The sequence below is a fragment of the Typopeltis vanoorti genome, chromosome 4, assembly GCF_054136105.1.
Source record: "Typopeltis vanoorti isolate ZY-2024b chromosome 4, IOZ_Tvanoo_1.0, whole genome shotgun sequence".
Lineage (NCBI taxonomy): Eukaryota > Metazoa > Arthropoda > Arachnida > Uropygi > Thelyphonidae > Typopeltis > Typopeltis vanoorti.
In genome coordinates, this window is record NC_143552.1 from 70,052,812 (window position 1) to 70,070,511 (window position 17,700).

Consider the following 17,700-nt stretch of genomic DNA (forward strand, 5'->3'; position numbering starts at 1 on the left):
AAACATGCAGAATCTTACTTCACCCTTCCACACTAAATGCTATCTTAAAATTGCTCAGGATCCCAGAAGAGGTAAAATTTTTCAATTATAAGTAGAATCCAAAGTAAAGGCTAATTTCGAAGACCGACGTTTACAAAACCAGAGGCTTCCCCATTTTCTCTCACTTTGTTCATCTGCGTGGAATTCGGATATCAAAATTTTCTAATAATTCCCTGTAAGTTAAGTCCTTTTTTTCTTTACTGAATTAAAATCTGCAATATTCAAAAATTTTTGCACTGTCTTTATTTCATATGGGTAATTAATCTGAAATAATTAATCATTATAAATAGTTTCAGTAGGGGAAAAAGTTTCGTATCAAATGTCATTTCGTGCCCAAAAATGACAGATATTCTACGATATGCTTGCTTGTGCATTATAACCTCTGTTGGCCGACTTAATATCGGCACTGTGCAAATTAGATCTGCTGTTACGGACACTTTCATATAACTCGGTAGTACTTCACCCCCCCCCCCCCTTAAGTTCTCGATTCTGTCAATGCATTTATAGATGCAGAAACACATTGTTTGCTTCGCTCTGAAATGGTAATGGATAATTATACTTTTGAATTCGCAGTGGCGTGGCATGCCTTTTTTTGAAGCACTTAGTCTTCCCAACAGGACTATTTTAGCCGTCATTACATAGTTTAACTCTGCATATTTCACAACCTAAGATGTGAACAAAATTTTGAATAACATCTTAAGTCGCGCATTGTTCCGCCCTCTCCCTTGTACCAAGGATATCCAGTTAACTGTTACAACACCACTCTGGCAACAAGTGAAACCGTGAAAGTGTCATGACCAAGCGTATGTACCTCATAGAAAAATTCGTTGACAGCCGCACGTCCTATGAAATGACGTTCCGCCTGGCCGAAACTAGGATGAATTGCAACAAAATTGCTTACCATGCATTATTCTTCTACGATGACGTATTTCTTCCCATTGACGTAAATGAGAAAGAAACGACAAACAGAACAAGTATTTTAGGGGGGAAAGTTAAAACCTTCGATTTACTTTGTAAGAATCCTTCAGGGCTCTAAGAAATATATATTAAATAAACTTAAAATTAATATCTTTTTGCTTTTACACCATTGAGAAAAAAATTATTTCCGCAGGTTGCTCCTCTCCCAGATTCTACAGATGATCAAATCCCGACTTCCGACGAGAAAGATGATAGAGGCCATTGGGGTAACAAAGCAGAGTTCATACTTTCGTGTATCGGATTGTCAGTTGGCATTGGTAACGTGTGGAGGTTTCCATATTTGGCTTATCAGAATGGCGGAGGTGAGTTCCGTCTTATGAAATCTAGATTAACATAAGTTCGTATATTACTCCCGTTACTCTACTGTATTATTAATAGTACGATTTCAATTAAACTGATGATGGAAACAGTAAAACATTTAGGGAAAATTATTCTAAGTGGAATCTAAATATGGAAAATTCTTCAGAGGTAGTATTTAGGAGCTAATGAAGTGACTTACGTTTATTAAATCTATTCATCCACTGTCTCTTATTCTTAATACGAAACTTGATTCGTTTTGATCTATTAAACATTCTATCTTTTAATAACTTGAACTAATTAATTCTCTTTTTAATAAATCAAACAAAACGGTGTGTATAAATAAACTTCTTAGACGACACGCAAAGAGTTAACTTGGTGCTCGGTACCGCAATTTATTTTTTATTTTTTAAAAAATAAACTGCTTAACTCGTTATGGTATTAAGTGGCCAATTGAACTCGTCATACTACTTGAGTATGGCACTGTTTTCCCTGATCAAATCATTCTTACTCGTCTTCAGCTCATGCGCTGAAATCTTTTTTTTTTTTTTTCACGATAATGCAGAAGATTAATTATATGCATACTATTAGAGGATATTAAAGAAATTCATTTACATTTTGTACTAGTTTTAAGACTACAACATTCACAAACCGAATCATTACTCTTCTGGAGTGTTTAAAATGACTCGCGAGATTTTGTGACTGACTCGCAGAACAGACACCTCACCGCCTTATGACAACTAGTGTTATTAGACGGAAACTTTTGCAAATTGTGTGACTAAGAAACTAGACATTACTGAAACTAATTCAAAGACTATTAATGACAATCATGAAATCAAAGTATGATGGTTCGATTCAATAATGAACTTGGTTTGTTGTGGGAGAGATGGCAACATCTTGCCTCAATGCTTTGAACAATATAGCTAGTGTAGGGCAAAATTTTCCACAACATGAAAGTTCAGTGATGTCTTTCATCACTGATTATAAGTGAAATGAATGAAGCTAAATTCAGACAAGTAAGACTATACAGGGGGGGGGGGGGAAGCGACACTGACATTTACATTTAACTAATGCAAAGAGTGAATACTAGATCGCTTTATACTAAAAGAACTTAACTGGCACAACAAAAACAAGATTTCTGACAATCTTGTTGGAATTTAACTACAACTGAAAACAACTATTGATGGCAAAAGTTTGGCTGGGAAGAAAACTAACTCAAAAATATGCTGCAAACACTGGAGACAATTAACAGTAACTTTATTTTTATAACGATACTTCATAGTGAATAGTATATTATTATTATGTGACTCCTCCAGGGAGTCCGAGACTCATCGAGGGAAAGCGTCAACAGCATCGAACGATTGATTCCCTTCCAACTACTAACCGCACTCAAACTTGCTTACCTTTTTTCGTGAGCCATTAGTAACAGAGGCTCTACCAATCGACCAACCTTTGTTCGGCAGCGAGAATGATTTTCACTATTCTCTGCAGATTTACAGAAAATAAAAATGAATACTAGAAAACAGTAACCTAAGATTACCATTTAAACAAATCTTAAATAATAAACATTTAAATCGTAAAATAAACGAAAGATGCGAAACTCGTGAATCCAGAGACTTCATTTCATTATTTTCAAAGATCAAGAAAAATGTGCTGGGGTGTTAATTCATTTACTAAACTGAGGAGTAAACGTGTCCAAATATTTGACCGTTTTCAATCATCGGCCGAAAGAAGTCTTAATGCCACTAACCTAGCTAACAAGAAAACATCACAAATATTCGTTTTCTTAATTATAAATTTAAACTTCAATTAAGTTTTTTGAATTTCTTTTTTATGAGCTAGAGTATGAATTTGTGAAAAAAGTTCTTTAAAAGTATAATTGCCATTTTTTATTTTCTCCTATAGGTGCTTTTTTGCTTCCGTACTTCATCCTGTTACTGCTCGTCGGGAAGCCAATGTACTTCATGGAAGTTGCTCTAGGACAGTTCTCTGCCCTTGGACCGATGTCAGTATGGCGCTGCTTTCCTCTGGCGAAAGGTAATTAAGCTTTTAAAATCTTATTACTATTCCACCAGAAGACAGTCTGGGTATGGTGTTTAAAGAATGATCTCTGTGAATTATCTAAATTTCTAATTTACACTTCAGCATAACGGTAAATGTGTACTCTTTTCGTTTAAAAAAAAAAAAAAACTTGGAAACATCCCAAAGATTGGCACGGAAAAGAATGTCAGCAGTAAACATGCTGCGTAAACACTAACCAAACGTTTTCTTACAAGATTAAACATTCCATTGCTTCTCTAAACACACTAGTAGGTTATCTCAATTTTCTAACATCTTCCCAGCAATGATTCATTCCTTCTTTAAGCTATAACATAAATTCCCCGTACTATAATCCCTCTGCTTGATTACACACTTTCATTCCTAAAAGGGAAAAAGTAAAATTAAAAATTGTCTTGTTGAGCCTAATTGAAACAAGTGCAACAACTCTTTTTATACATTCTCTGAACTAACAGTTCTATAAATGATAATCCTAATCATGCCCTAATAATTCTTAGCAGACACGGATCTTACTCTGCTTCTAATAAGAATTGTGCAAACATTAGTTAATTATAATAGTCCTAAAGACTTAATTACTTAAAATAAATAAATTGATACATATCATGCTAACAAAATCTACTTACGGTATTAATGGCAAATCTTTTGTTTTTAGGAGTTGGAGCAGCTATGGTAACAATCTCCCTAATCATAGCTATTTATTACAACGTCATCATGGGATATACGATTTACTACATTGCTCAATCGTTCAGAACAGTTCTGCCTTGGTCTGACTGTTTTACATGGTGGGGAGCTGACGAATTTCTATGTTACGTACGAAACAAGAATGTGGTAAGTATACATGCTTTAAAAACTTATTAAATTTTGTTCATTTCTTCATACTATCATTTTTTGATTCAAAATAAAGTGAAACGAATGCCAGGAAATGCAGTTGGTTTTTAATTAGTATAATGAATAATTTATTTTAAGAATAAACTCTCTACTTGCAGGTAGAATGCTAGCTTACATGCGTTTCAAGCAGTTAAAACTATCTGGCATTTTCGACTTGACTAACTTTTTAAAGCACTTTTGTTTCCCCCACCTTTTTGAAATCTGACAGCTATATGTTATGGTATAAAAATAACTAGACTATTTTTATTCAGAATTTTTCAAAGATAGAGTTCTTAAAGATTTCGTATTAAATCTTTTGCAGACGCGATGCAAGGATGCTCTGAATGAACTTATGGAAAATTCTCTGAATAGCACTTCATTGATCTCCACAGAAAATTACACTGAAATCCAACATCTTAACCAATCGAGATTCGTTCTTATTGAAGAATATTATGGAATTTTATCAACGTGCACCAACGCTACGCAGACAAGCTCGGAACAATTCTGGGAGTAAGTATTACAATGGATCGTTAATTATAGTAAGGAAAATTTCGCAATTGAACTTTTTGAAATGCTTTCTCTTTTGGAAAGTCGGTACACATTAAATTTTTGATTTTTAAGTTGTATGCTTTAGCTCCTATTCGGGTAAGGGAATATTCGCGTTATTCATAGCTTCAATTAAGCATCGTATGTACAAATCCAACTTTATAGGTTACAATGCATTTGTAATATGACTTCTCAGCTAAAAACTTAACTGGTCAGTGTTAACATTTCGCCTATGAACAAAACTTTCGTGTTAAAATCGTTTTTTAGAAAATACTAGATTACAATTACAGAAGATCTCGGGAATCATTCGTGAAAATGTCTGAATGGGATCTCTAAGATCGGGGGGGGGGGGGGGAAACCATTATAATTCGATACATTACAAATATCGAAAGCAATCTGCCGTGCTAAGTTTTAATTAGCATCTATTGGTAAATGCATGTTATATTGATTTGACTGATACACGTTTTTTTTTTTCCAGAAAATATGTGCTAGATTTAGCAGAAGGTATTCATGAAATTGGCGGAGTGAAATGGGACCTCGCCTTGTGCTTGTTAGCATCATGGGTTATAGTGTTTCTCTGTCTCATGAAAGGAGTCAAGTCTTCAGGAAAAGTACGTAACTATCAAACCTCCTCTTCATACCATTTAAGACCTAGTGATCTACTTGTGATCTCAAATGTCGTAGACATTTGAAATCCTTAAAATGTAACTATTTCGAAGTAACGAATGCATGACTTCTTGCATAAACTTTTGCTCCTTAATTTTATTGAACTAAGACAACCTTCAATTATAGCATTTAAATCTTCCTTTTTGAAAGATTCCTAATTTTGTAAATAGTGCTTATAAACTTGTCTAAACTGCTTGATTTGATGATGACGTCGCTACATTCATACTGCGTGAAATGAGTATTGCCCTTTAGAAGTTACTCAATGCGACGGTAAAAAGCGCGCGCGCGCACACACACATCCAAATAGTCTAGTAATGCAACCGTTTATGAAATGATTTTAAATGCATTCCTTGACGAATGCTTTTTTGCATATTAGCTGATTTTTATCCTAACAGTCGCATGCTCTCAACTATTACCTACAAGAGTAATGGTTTGGATTGTACTAAAGCTCAATCTTGTCCCAGTTTAAAAGACTCGTGTTTAAAATTCTTGTATTCCAACTTCCAGCCAAAATGACTTTCTTGTACTTCAAGACAAAATTTTAAAAACTCAACTGTTATTTAAGAGGTACTAAAATCAGGCCTACTACATAAATCAACCCCTGAGATAGTTAAACACCATTCAATTTTGGCTTTAAATGAATTAACCTCGTTAAAGCGTTATTATCAAATTAATCTGCATGTGTTCGCTTATACACGACTGTATCCAAGAATTCTTTGGGTCAGAAAGATTTTAATGAAAATAGTCCATTCGGTTCCAGTTTAAACTATCTTAATTTCACTAATATTCTTAGCAGCATGAGAACTGATTCTACAGCCTGTTGATAGTATAAAAATGTTGAGTACCCAAATCAACGTACTGGATACCACTTGTATAAACAGTTATCAAAACAGCATTTTAAACAAGCTTTAATTGGAAACTTAGAATATGGGTTAATCGTTTGAAGTCATTCATGTCTGACACAAAGTTATTGTGGAATAGCTATTTTGTTTACTGATGTGATTCGTGTATATATTAAATGATTTTTCAGATGCCTTATGAGCATAGGGCAAGCAAAATAGTTGTATAAGACTCAAATGATTGTCTAATCGTAATTATTTTTCATTGCAGGCGGTATACTTTACTGCAACTTTTCCATATGTGATACTCGTCGCTCTCTTAATATATGGGTTGACATTAGATGGCGCTGTAGAAGGTGTGAAATACTTCTTTATTCCTGAGTGGGAGAAGCTAAAAGATATCACGGTAAGTATTTATTTAATATAATCTATACAGATTGTAGTATACATGGGCATTATGTCCCCACCGCCATCACAGTAGTGACTATTAAGGTGATATCTATCTGTTTAAAAGATAAACACACCAAAATAAACTCCTCCTGTTACTTTAATCGAAATTCTCATTATAAATGAATTTTAGTTTACACTGAATTTTTGTCAGCTTTAGAATCTGAAATGGGATCAGTCATACAGAAACTAAATGCGTTGTAGTGATTTTATGGAAACGTTTCTTCGAAATGGAACAAATCTTTTGCTTTACTCTTCTAAATAACACTTGGAATGAATTGATTTCATTAATACCAAAGAAGGCTCGCGTCGGGCTACCCTAGCGCAGTCCTATTTTAAGGACCTTATCTATTTAAATTAAGGAAATAAATTTTGCGAAATAACAGTACACTAGAATAGGAGAGACTTAGTTGCTTACTAGTAAACTAAAATTACGATCTTTCGAAAAACAAGAGATATTCTTGAACCTATACAACAGAGTTCATTCGTCACGTCATTGACTTCGCTCCAAAGCGTTCCATAATTTATGGATGAACTCGCAGTATACATGAAACGACATTCAGGTCCATTCCCTGCATTTAAAGTATTTCCGTTTTTCTTTTTTTTTACCCGCCTGAATTTTTATATACTTCTTCTGTTCCTTCAAGCAGGAAGAAAGAAGGCTTACACAATTTGCTTTCTTGCAATAAGTAAGGAACGGATAGATCGTAGTCAAGAATAATTCTTTACCGCAAGGCCAATATAGTCGGTGTAAAGCTACTCAGTCGGATAAATCCCTAGGACAGGTCCACTTTTTACGTTTATTCTCGAAACTATAATCAATACCCTTAAATAACCGAGCAGTTTCAGAAAATTACTCAAAAATAAATAAACAAATCATCAGCTAACGCCTTTTTATTCCCGTATACGGGAATAAGCGAGGCCATTTAGCCCTATCTAACTTCCAAAGTAAAATTTGAAGTTTTACTTAAAAAATTAAACATTGTTTTAATTTATTTCTCTATACGTCGTTTTGACTTGTATTATTTTTGGTGTGTATTGATATAAATAAACAATTAAAACTAAAAATTTGGATTGTTCTAAAATATTGTTTTCAGTGGCGTAGCTGGGGGAGGTTCGCCCCTGTCGGCACTCTGAACCTTTTTGAAATTTTGCAGTAAATTCTAAAATACAGTCTCGAGAACTCAGTTCCAAATATTGTAATACTACTGCGAATTTTCCTCACAATTGCTGTAAGTGTTACTAGTTGTGAGAGGAGTTTTTCCCTAAATTAAAATTGATTAAGAATTACCTACATTACTATGAAATAGACTTCGCCAATGTCATCGACGATTTTGCTAACAGAAAAGCAAGAAAAATAACATTTTAGAATTTTGAAGTTTTACTTCAAAAATTAAACATTGTTTTAATTTATTTCTCTATACGTCGTTTTGACTTGTATTATTTTTGGTGTGTATTGAGAGGGGCGGCAAACTCAGGGACCGCTCCAGGCGGGAAAAGCTCTAGCTATGCCACTGAGTGGGCCGTTATTTTTCAAGGACTATTGCTTTACCTAAATTTTCAATAAGATTCGAACAGTGGTCATAAAAACAGTGGCGTTTTCAAAATGTCCACTTCGTACATTAATTAGAAAGTAATTACACTGTCTCGGTAATGCTATCTTTTAAAGAATTTTTTTTTTTAAAGGCTACATTAATATACGTGGAGTTTCGATTGGAAACAGACTTAATGGACAAAGTTAGCTCCATTATCCTGTCATCCCGAAACCCTGCACCCGATTAGATCCGCATTAAGATGTAAGATATTTATTGTTGCGTGCGCTCATATTAGTTCTGAAAAGTTTTCATTCACAAGCACTAACGTTTTACATATGCCTTAATGTTTTTTATAAATCTGATTTTTAGGTGTGGAGAAAGGCCGCCGAACAGCTGTTTTTCTCGTTGAGTGTATCCATGGGAGGACTCATCATGTTTGGAAGTTACAACAAATTCTCCAATAAAGTCCACAAGTGAGTAAATTTTTATGAGGAAACAAACTTTAAATTATTCTTTGAATTCAACTTGTATAAAATCAGTTTAGAAGCAACAAATTTCCAAAGGCTATGGCTACACATCTGGAAGAGTTAAATATCAGCAATTTTGACGAAGTAATCAGTCATGTAATAATGAATATACTAAATCGACAGCTTTTGTGTATTCAGTTATTAATATTAAAATAACGATACGAGGATGACATATTTTTCGCAAGCATATTATTGTGGTACTCATTAAATAATGCAAGGTTTTAGAAAGATCGCGAAAAGTTCGGATTTGCACGGGATTTATCTATATAGAACAAATCCTATAGGTAAACTATCAAAAAAACCACCTCCCTAATAGCTACTAAGTGTAGATGTGAGCCAAAAAAAAAATCATTGCTTTAATACTCTTGTTCTGTCACAAATTTCGTTGTTTTGCCTTTCTTGCTACTTTATGTTTTTCATAAAACATAAAGGAATCTTACTTTAAACGTATTAAACTATGCGGTATTCTGAAGGGTATGAGATGATGCTAACTCATCGTGAGAAGATGACGGGTACGCACTCCTGCACCTGGATAATTAATTAAAATGTGGACAATGGGAGATCCTTGTATGAACAATCAACTAGATGAATGTGATTTTTTTTCTTCATCTATTAGGCCAGGACTACTTACGCAGAGAAATCTATTCTGTTAGTTGAAATAAGCAAATAAACTATTTGAAGAGATCAACGCCTCCCCCCACCCCTTGATTGTTACAAGGTGAAACAAACTCGTAACTATATGGAAACTTTTTTTTTAGGGTGATTTAGTGTTTCTCATTTCATCGCCCTCGATTTACAGGGGCTGGTATAAGATCTAGGAATCGATGCTTAATTTCTGCAGATCTATTAAAAAAAAAAAAAAGTTTCCAAAATTAAATTGACTATGTCAAAGGAAACAAAATTATGTAAAACTTGATTGCTGCGAAGCCAGACTTCTAAAGGAGATGCAAATACTGTATTAGTCCAGTGCCATTTTCCTCAGATGGCTTTGATCTGATTTGCGAAATCATCATAAAAATGGTTTTGCCAATTTTTGAAAATAAATATTCAAAGATGAAAGTAGGATCTAACAATACCATGTAAGTCTTAAGCTGACCTTATGAAAAGTCCAGGTGCGTTGTTTTTTGATGCTATGGGTAAACACCACTTTAGACATCCCAGATGTCAATATGAATATTCTTAGTTTCTCGAAACTTTCGAGTCATCCAGGCGAATGAAAACACCAGGTAACCAGATAGTGTATTGTAATGAAATGGTCTGGCCTCCTGTTGTGCACTTTTTTTTTATAAACTTGAATGGAATCATTAAGCCGCTTTGTAGATTGGGGCTTAATGGTCTTCTGACCTGCCTCGACCTGAGAAGGTCGGTTAACTTCAATCGTCATATGATACATAAATAAAACTTGGTTAAGTATGCGACTGCCTGATTTTCTAAATATTACAGCTAAATTTTTAAGTTTGCATCCGTAAAAATTCGTATCTTAGTTAATGATTCGATTCGGTTCTTTCATGCCTCAATGGAATCTTAATTTTTGATGAATGAAAACTGAACAATTTGCATAATACTGCTTATTCTAATTTAATGTTTTTTAAATTTTCAGAGATGCCCTATTTGTGAGTTCTCTCGACTTTTTTACGAGTGTTATCGCCGGTATTGTCATATTCAGCGTCCTGGGTAACATGTCCAAAGAAATGGGCATTCCTGTTGATAAAGTGGCTACAGGAGGTAAGATTCTATTTTGTTATATTGAAATAAAATGCACTGCATACCTGCTTCGGCGCGAGTAAACAGATCGGGTGACTGTTACTTGAGCTCGTATACTAATAACATAGCTTATTTTACGTAGGCTTACGATCAGATTTTTCCTTCTAATTATAACTCCTTGCTGATTATTTTCCTCTCAAGTTGATTTCAGATTTTAATTTAAGATAAATGAATTTAGTATGAATGTGGAAGTGCAGTTTTTTGAAGGCTTAAGCACTTATATTACACGCTCCTGCTACTTCAGTTTATTTACTGTGAAATGATTTGTGCAAGAGGAATTGATGCATTCCTTATACACACTTAAATCTTTTAAAACTACAAAAGACCCACTAATATTCTCATAAAATAGTAAGGCTTAAAGATCAGAAAATTTCTACATGGTTTAAGTCTAGAAAGCAACAACTAATAATACTAAAGGGACTGAATTTTTCTTTTCGAAACTTAATCATAGAAAGCTCTAAATTCCACGGTCAATTTAAACTGAAAGTTCGATTCTTTTTTTATAGGACAAGGATTAGCGTTCGTTGTTTATCCAGAAGCTTTATCAAAACTGTGGACACCTCAACTGTGGGCAGTGCTATTTTTCTTCATGCTCTTTCTTCTGGGACTTGACAGCGAGGTAAACTCATATTTTTGAATACTCAACATAATTCATATAATGTAAACTTTTCCCACTATGTATAAATTTATCTAGTGATCTTGATTCTTTTTAATTAAGAAATCGTTCTAGTCATTCAGTTGATCCAAGAATGTTTGTTCAAACTCTTAATCCTCTTAAGTTTTAGTCCGTGTTAAGGCTGTGACAAATAGGCCAAAAGTGACTTAGTTATACTTCTCTTAAGATATCACTTTTCGCATTGAGTGATGTTGATAATGTTCTGTTTGCGGAGTAAAGGGGCTCCTATACGCGACGAAATCTATCCAAAGCTGAGCACTTTTATTAACGATTTTTAAATACTAGACTCTTTCAAACGATAAGAAAACTTCCTTCAGAAAAATTTAAACCTTAGTAAAAAAAAAGCACTAACTAGTGCAAGATGAAGCGAAAGTTGATACTTTCGAAACTTTAACGATGCAGTCGTCTTAGGTAGCAAGCATTTGTGTCCGGTATCACGTTCTCAGCAACTTACACTTTGCAAGTAAATGTCTGAGAATGTGATACTGGGCACAACTGCATGCTGCAAAAATCAAATACTTGGAACATGAGTCGTTAGTTGCTAGATGAATTAAGCCACACAGATCGGTTCATTATGTTATTTTAATTTTAAAATTTAACATGCGTAAACAAGGAAAAATATTAACACATCTGATTTTTTTATATATTTTTAGTTTGCGCTCATCGAAAACTTTTTGACTGCTATCTACGACGAATTTCCAAAATATCGGAAGCACAAAACATTGATCACATTTGTGGCGTGCGCAGTCTGTTTTCTGCTCGGCCTTCCGTGTGTTACCCAGGTAAGTTCTTAATTTTCAGATTACCACAAACTAACATCTAATATTGAAATGCCATTTGATTGTACTGAACATGGGCTAAAACGAGTTAAGTTCTTAACTGTGGACTTGAATATATGCACGTATTGGTATTCAAAATGGACAATTGCTAATAAAGTAACAACTATAAATCTTGAAAAGAAGTTTTAAGGCTAGATTTTTTTTATTCTACAGTAAAGTTAAACTAATTTTCTTGTAAAATTCATTTTGGCAAACTTCTTAATAATCCTGCTATGTAATTGGGACTTAAAGTTATAACCTCCCATCCAATAAAATAATTCCGCTAAATATTGTCTAAATCGCTTAAATATAGGAACGATAATAAACTAAATATCAACTTTCTACCACACGTTAAGCAGCAATGAGAAATGTTAATATGGAATATTAAAATGCGCCAGTTTAAATCTTAAATATATATATATATATATATATATATATATAAAAAACACCCTCTTTGTGTTGTGAACTGCATACTTACTCTATGTAATATCCAATGTACATAAAACATGAGGTGAAAAGTTATTAATCCGCTTTAAGCGCGTGAATTAAATCTAAAAATATTGCAATTATTTCGAATGACGTTTATTAATCTATAATAAAATTGACATTCTACTTAAATCTGTTTATTTTTACTTAGGGTGGACAGTATGTACTAAACTTGATGGATACCTATGGAGGGGGATTTGCGGTGATATTCATTGCAATCTGTGAACTTCTTGCTCTCATGTGGGGTTATGGTATGTATTTTATCGATTATTACTCGATCATTTTACTAAACAGCTCATTGACCAGTCCTTCCTATCCAAAAAAATATTTAAATAAATAAATAGCCAGCTTTAATACGCGAGTATAAATTACTACTAATCCCATCCTTATTAAATTTGGGGTCTTAAATAAGTACGAGGACCACTTAAGTTCTGCACGCTGTACTCCTAATAAGGTGAATTTACAGGCTTAAATCCATTCTGCTTTATTACTGCTGTCCGTTTGGATTAAGACTTGTATTCCTGTTGCTGTGTGTGTGGTCGGATCACTTCAACAGTCAGCAAAAACCACGACCGTGGTAGTTAACGCCCACGGAGTGGTTCCTTCAACTTTTAAGGAACAGAAAGAAATCTAAAAGTTCGGTAAGAGGGTGAGGGAGCACTCGCCATCAGTACTTTTTCATATGCTCGAATACTTAGGGAAACATGCGGCCTCGTATTATCGTGCAAAGGAGAGCACGATATCTAACCTGAATCGATCTACTTTTACTTCGCCAAACAAGAACAACAGAAACATAAAGCATATGTTCTTAATTTGGCTTGCAACGGAGGAAGTGTTAACTTTCACATCCACCGGCCACGCTCAGAGGAAGGCTAATGGATGATATAAAGGTTATCTTCGCGTCCCTTGCAGAACTTTTGAAATGATCCTCTTATATTGTATTTCTTAATGGGGGTTCATGTTCTCGGAATGCTGAATACAGTATGCATTAATAATTAGAACCGGGAGGAATAACCAAATTACTTAAGTAATTAATTGATTTTAAAAATAGGTACTTGTTTTCTTTTATTTTAGTGCGAATCGTATAACTTATTAATTTCATTTATACTAGGTGTTAATCGCTTCTGTGATGACTTGGAATTTATGCTTGGATACCGTCCTAACATCATCTGGAAGATATGTTGGGCTGTCATCGCTCCTGCAATATTAATGGTAAATGTTTTAATATTTCAATCTGCGACTTCTAAACTGAAGCACGTACATCACTTTTGTTATATATTTCTGTTTAAATAGAAATCTAACAATAAGCAAAGCAAATCCTTTTCAGAGCTTTATTGAAAAAAAAAAAACCTGAAAGAATGGATCTTTTTTATTCATTCTAAACTTAACATTTTTAGAGACAATTTTACTTTAGAATTCTAATCTAATTAAACCTTATTTCTTTTGAAATACACGAGCAGCAGAAGCTTAACAGCTTTTCATTATTACAGGTTATCTTTATATACAGCTTGATTGATCATAAACCCATCAAATACGGAGAAAAAGAATATCCCAAGTGGGCAGATAATATTGGCTGGTTTCTGGCATTGATATCTATGGTTCAAATTCCACTTTGGGCTATTGTCGTCCTCTTCAAGAACAGAAAGGTAAGAAATTTTTAGCATCTTGAATATTATTTTGGTGCATAAACTATTTAATGCCAAATTTCGTGTTGAATTTAGGAATAACATCCTGTGAAATTTATCCTTCATTCAACATTTTTAATTTTAAATCTATAAAATATTTATTCAACTCTAAAATTTAAACATGCTCAATAGGCCTTCGTATATTCCGCAAATCTATCCCTTTCCTAGTTAATTTTAATTTAATTAGTTCTAATTTTCCTAATTACTGTATTCAACTTAATACGCAAAAATGCTATTGCAAGACGCACTTCTTTTTTTGTCTCGGATCATTTCCATATAGGTTTGAGAAGTCTCATTTTTTTAAAAATTTATTTATCGTAAAACTCACGTCAATATAACTTTTTGTTTCAGCAAGGAAAAGATCCTATGTTTTGCTTAAAATATCGCCACTTCTTTATGGTAGTCTAGAATTTTTCAGTATTCATCTCAGAAAAATGCACCTAATTAAATGGCTTAATAGTTCATCACACAGGAAATCCTTTTGGAAAGACACTACCATTTTTTTTTTTTTTATATAACTCGTCAGTCATCGTTCTTGATACTTAACCCATATCACTTAATGAACACTTTCAAATGTACTACACTACAATATGGTAGTACAGTTGAATTTTCTATCGCCGCAGCAGATTTTATATCGAATACGCTTTTATGTATTTAGTCCTTCATAGTAAACTCAATGTATTTTTTATTATTATTATTATAGAACCTCAGAAAGGTAGTGGTTCCTTCATCACGTTGGGGTCCAGGAGATGCATTCGCTCGGCAGGAATATATGAAAACTAGCGGTTCCCGCCTTGAATTCATAGAAGATTACAAGATGGGTGTTAGCAATCCAGCATTGGAAGATACAAGCATACGATTCTAAAATCTATTGAAAGTTGTAAATACTTATACACTATCTTAATGTTGTCTTTTTAGCATTAAGATGAAAAACACAGAACTATTTTTGTTAAATCTTTTTAAACAGACACTTTTTTGAGTCTGCTATGTACAAAGTATTTAAGTTGATGTTGTATGTGTACGTCCATGAATTTTTTATTAACCTCATGCATTTGTCGGCAGCAATGAGAATATGTTGGGCATCTTTATCTTTTTAATGTAACTGTTACGTCACACTCGTTTTTTTTTGCCCATTGTTATTCTATTTATAAACCCAGAAACATCCCTTCTGCATTATCCTGTAAGAAGCTAGACTTCCCGCTTATTCTCGGTTTTCCTGTTGAACTTAATTTTATGCAAGTTTAATCTCTTATTGAACGATTGTTACTATATTTATCTTTCCCATCATGAATCGCAATACCACTAAATTTCGCTCCTCCCCCTCCCCCTCGACAAAACAGCCATGTTAACTTTCAGTACTGCCAATTTTGCAGAGAAACGCACTACCTCTCCAATCAACTTATTTATTAAAGCTATCAAAGCAATGACTTTATCCTTGAACACTCGCGTAGTCACGGGTGGAGGTAAAGTCTTAGAATTAAAAAAAAAAAAAATGATTTTTTTTGTTAGATCTCACTTTCTATTCTTTTAAAATGAAAGAAACACCTCAGAAAGAGCCAGTTATGCATCACTAATATTCAATAGTTCAGTAAGTGAAATGAATAACTAATCCTTTCTGAGATTAAATCTTTCGTTTACTGGAAAGATCACTGCAAATTTATCACATTATTTAATGCCCATCTGAATAACGGAGACAATGCTATGGATTAAGCGTGCCTAATGTGAATTTTATTTAACAAATTCATGGAAGTACGTTGGCACAATACTGACATTCCTATTGTCTCAGTTGTTACCATTTAAAAAAAAAAAAAAAAAAAAACCTTGTGTAATTGGACGATTTACATTATTCAGTGTCGAGTGAACATGGGCGTTTGTTCGCACTAATTTATCACTGTAAATAGTGTATATACACTCATTATTGACCCTTTTTGTATACTTGTACATATACACATGTGATATTTAATAAAACTTTTTATGTATAATTGCATCAGTTTTGTTTTATTTTATCAGTCTCCATCTATGCTCGTTTTTTTATATAAAAAAAAAAAAAAAAAAAAAAAAACGGGCACAAGCAAGTCTCCTATTTTCCACTACACTTTGGAATTTGAAGACCACATTTGAAACTGTGCGATGTTCGATAATTGAACCAAAAATTAGCACATTTTTGTTTTGTCAAACTTAAACAATGAATAAAATTTTAGTAGAAATGCAATTTGATCAAAATACATCTAATCGGTGCTCAATTTTATGTATGCATACATAAGGGGATGGGGGGGGGGAAATTATACGTATCTAAAATATTGGTGACAACACACTCCAAATTATTTTCCATGTAGTCGCGAAATTCCGCATTGTGCCCTTCGAGGAAATTCTATTGTGTGTGTATTAAAAAGCAAGAAACGGTTTATACTCTAAAGCTGTACTTAAGTTATTTTTCTTTTTTCCAATCTGCTTTATTCCTATTAGTCTATATCATACTGAAACACAAGCTTGAATGGGCAACACAAGGTTTTCGAACCTATAACAAAACCAATAACTTTACTAAAGCAAATTTTCACATTGTTCAAGTTACATCAGTTGCTCTTCCTTGTACAATAAGTACAGTTTTCATTGCAGTAATAAAAAAAAAAAAATAGGAAGTATAAAATGAGAAAATAAAGACCAAGGCCGAAAACTAAAGATTTTATCAGCATAGTGAAGGGGAAAGTGAAGATTCGATTAAATTGACTCTCGATGATGAACGTCAGTTGGGTTAATACTATATCGTTTATAATGATATTAGTCATATCGGACTAATGATGCATTAGTCCGATATGACTAATGCTTCAGATTAACGTTGGAAGATAACCTGCAAGCATGACTATACAGTAATCATATTCATGAATCTTTAAGTCACATTTCAGTTTGACTGCTATGTTACTTTTAAAACACTTTCATTTTAATTTTGGCGATTGTTCAATGACGCTAATTGTCATTGATTTAATCAGTAACTGACCTAGTGGATTTTCATTTTGGTTTTATCATACTTTAAGCGTCATCAGGATTAACTATTTATTGTTAATTGATTTTATCAAGAAGCATTAAGACTTGGTAGCCCTAATGCACATCAATATTAATCAACGAAATAACTATTATATATATATATATATATATATATATATATATATATATATATATATATATATATATATAATCTTATTAATAATAATTCTCTTATGACCCAAGACCTTTCAGATTGGCTTTCGTAATTTAAGGATAAAGTGGTTAGTCTTATTGTGACGCATCCGGGGAGTCAAACGGCTCAACGAGGGAGGGCACCTGTTCTACAGCTGTCTCCAACTACAACTTATGTCCGAATACATAATATGTATAAATTCAATATCTTCTGGCTGAGTTGTGGAATGAAAAACGGGAATTTTCTGCAGGGGAAACTCTGCATTACCCCCCCCCCCTATGATGGGCAAATTCGCTT

General features: G+C 33.5%; 1 protein-coding gene across 1 annotated transcript; it reads left to right on the top strand.

Annotated features, from left to right (window-relative positions):
• The first annotated feature begins 1,200 nt into the window (after nucleotides 1–1,200).
• On the top strand, nucleotides 1,201–15,229 carry LOC150107395 (sodium- and chloride-dependent glycine transporter 2-like). Its single transcript, XM_090391260.1, has 14 exons — nucleotides 1,201–1,319; nucleotides 3,220–3,351; nucleotides 4,025–4,200; nucleotides 4,562–4,749; nucleotides 5,264–5,396; nucleotides 6,562–6,696; nucleotides 8,642–8,745; nucleotides 10,400–10,524; nucleotides 11,070–11,182; nucleotides 11,893–12,021; nucleotides 12,695–12,794; nucleotides 13,655–13,755; nucleotides 14,034–14,189; nucleotides 14,932–15,229. Exons 2-14 carry the CDS (start codon nucleotides 3,270–3,272, stop codon nucleotides 15,091–15,093), a joined length of 1,704 nt encoding a protein of 567 aa, XP_090247386.1. The 5' UTR covers nucleotides 1,201–1,319; nucleotides 3,220–3,269; the 3' UTR covers nucleotides 15,094–15,229.
• Nucleotides 15,230–17,700: the final 2,471 nt, after the last annotated feature.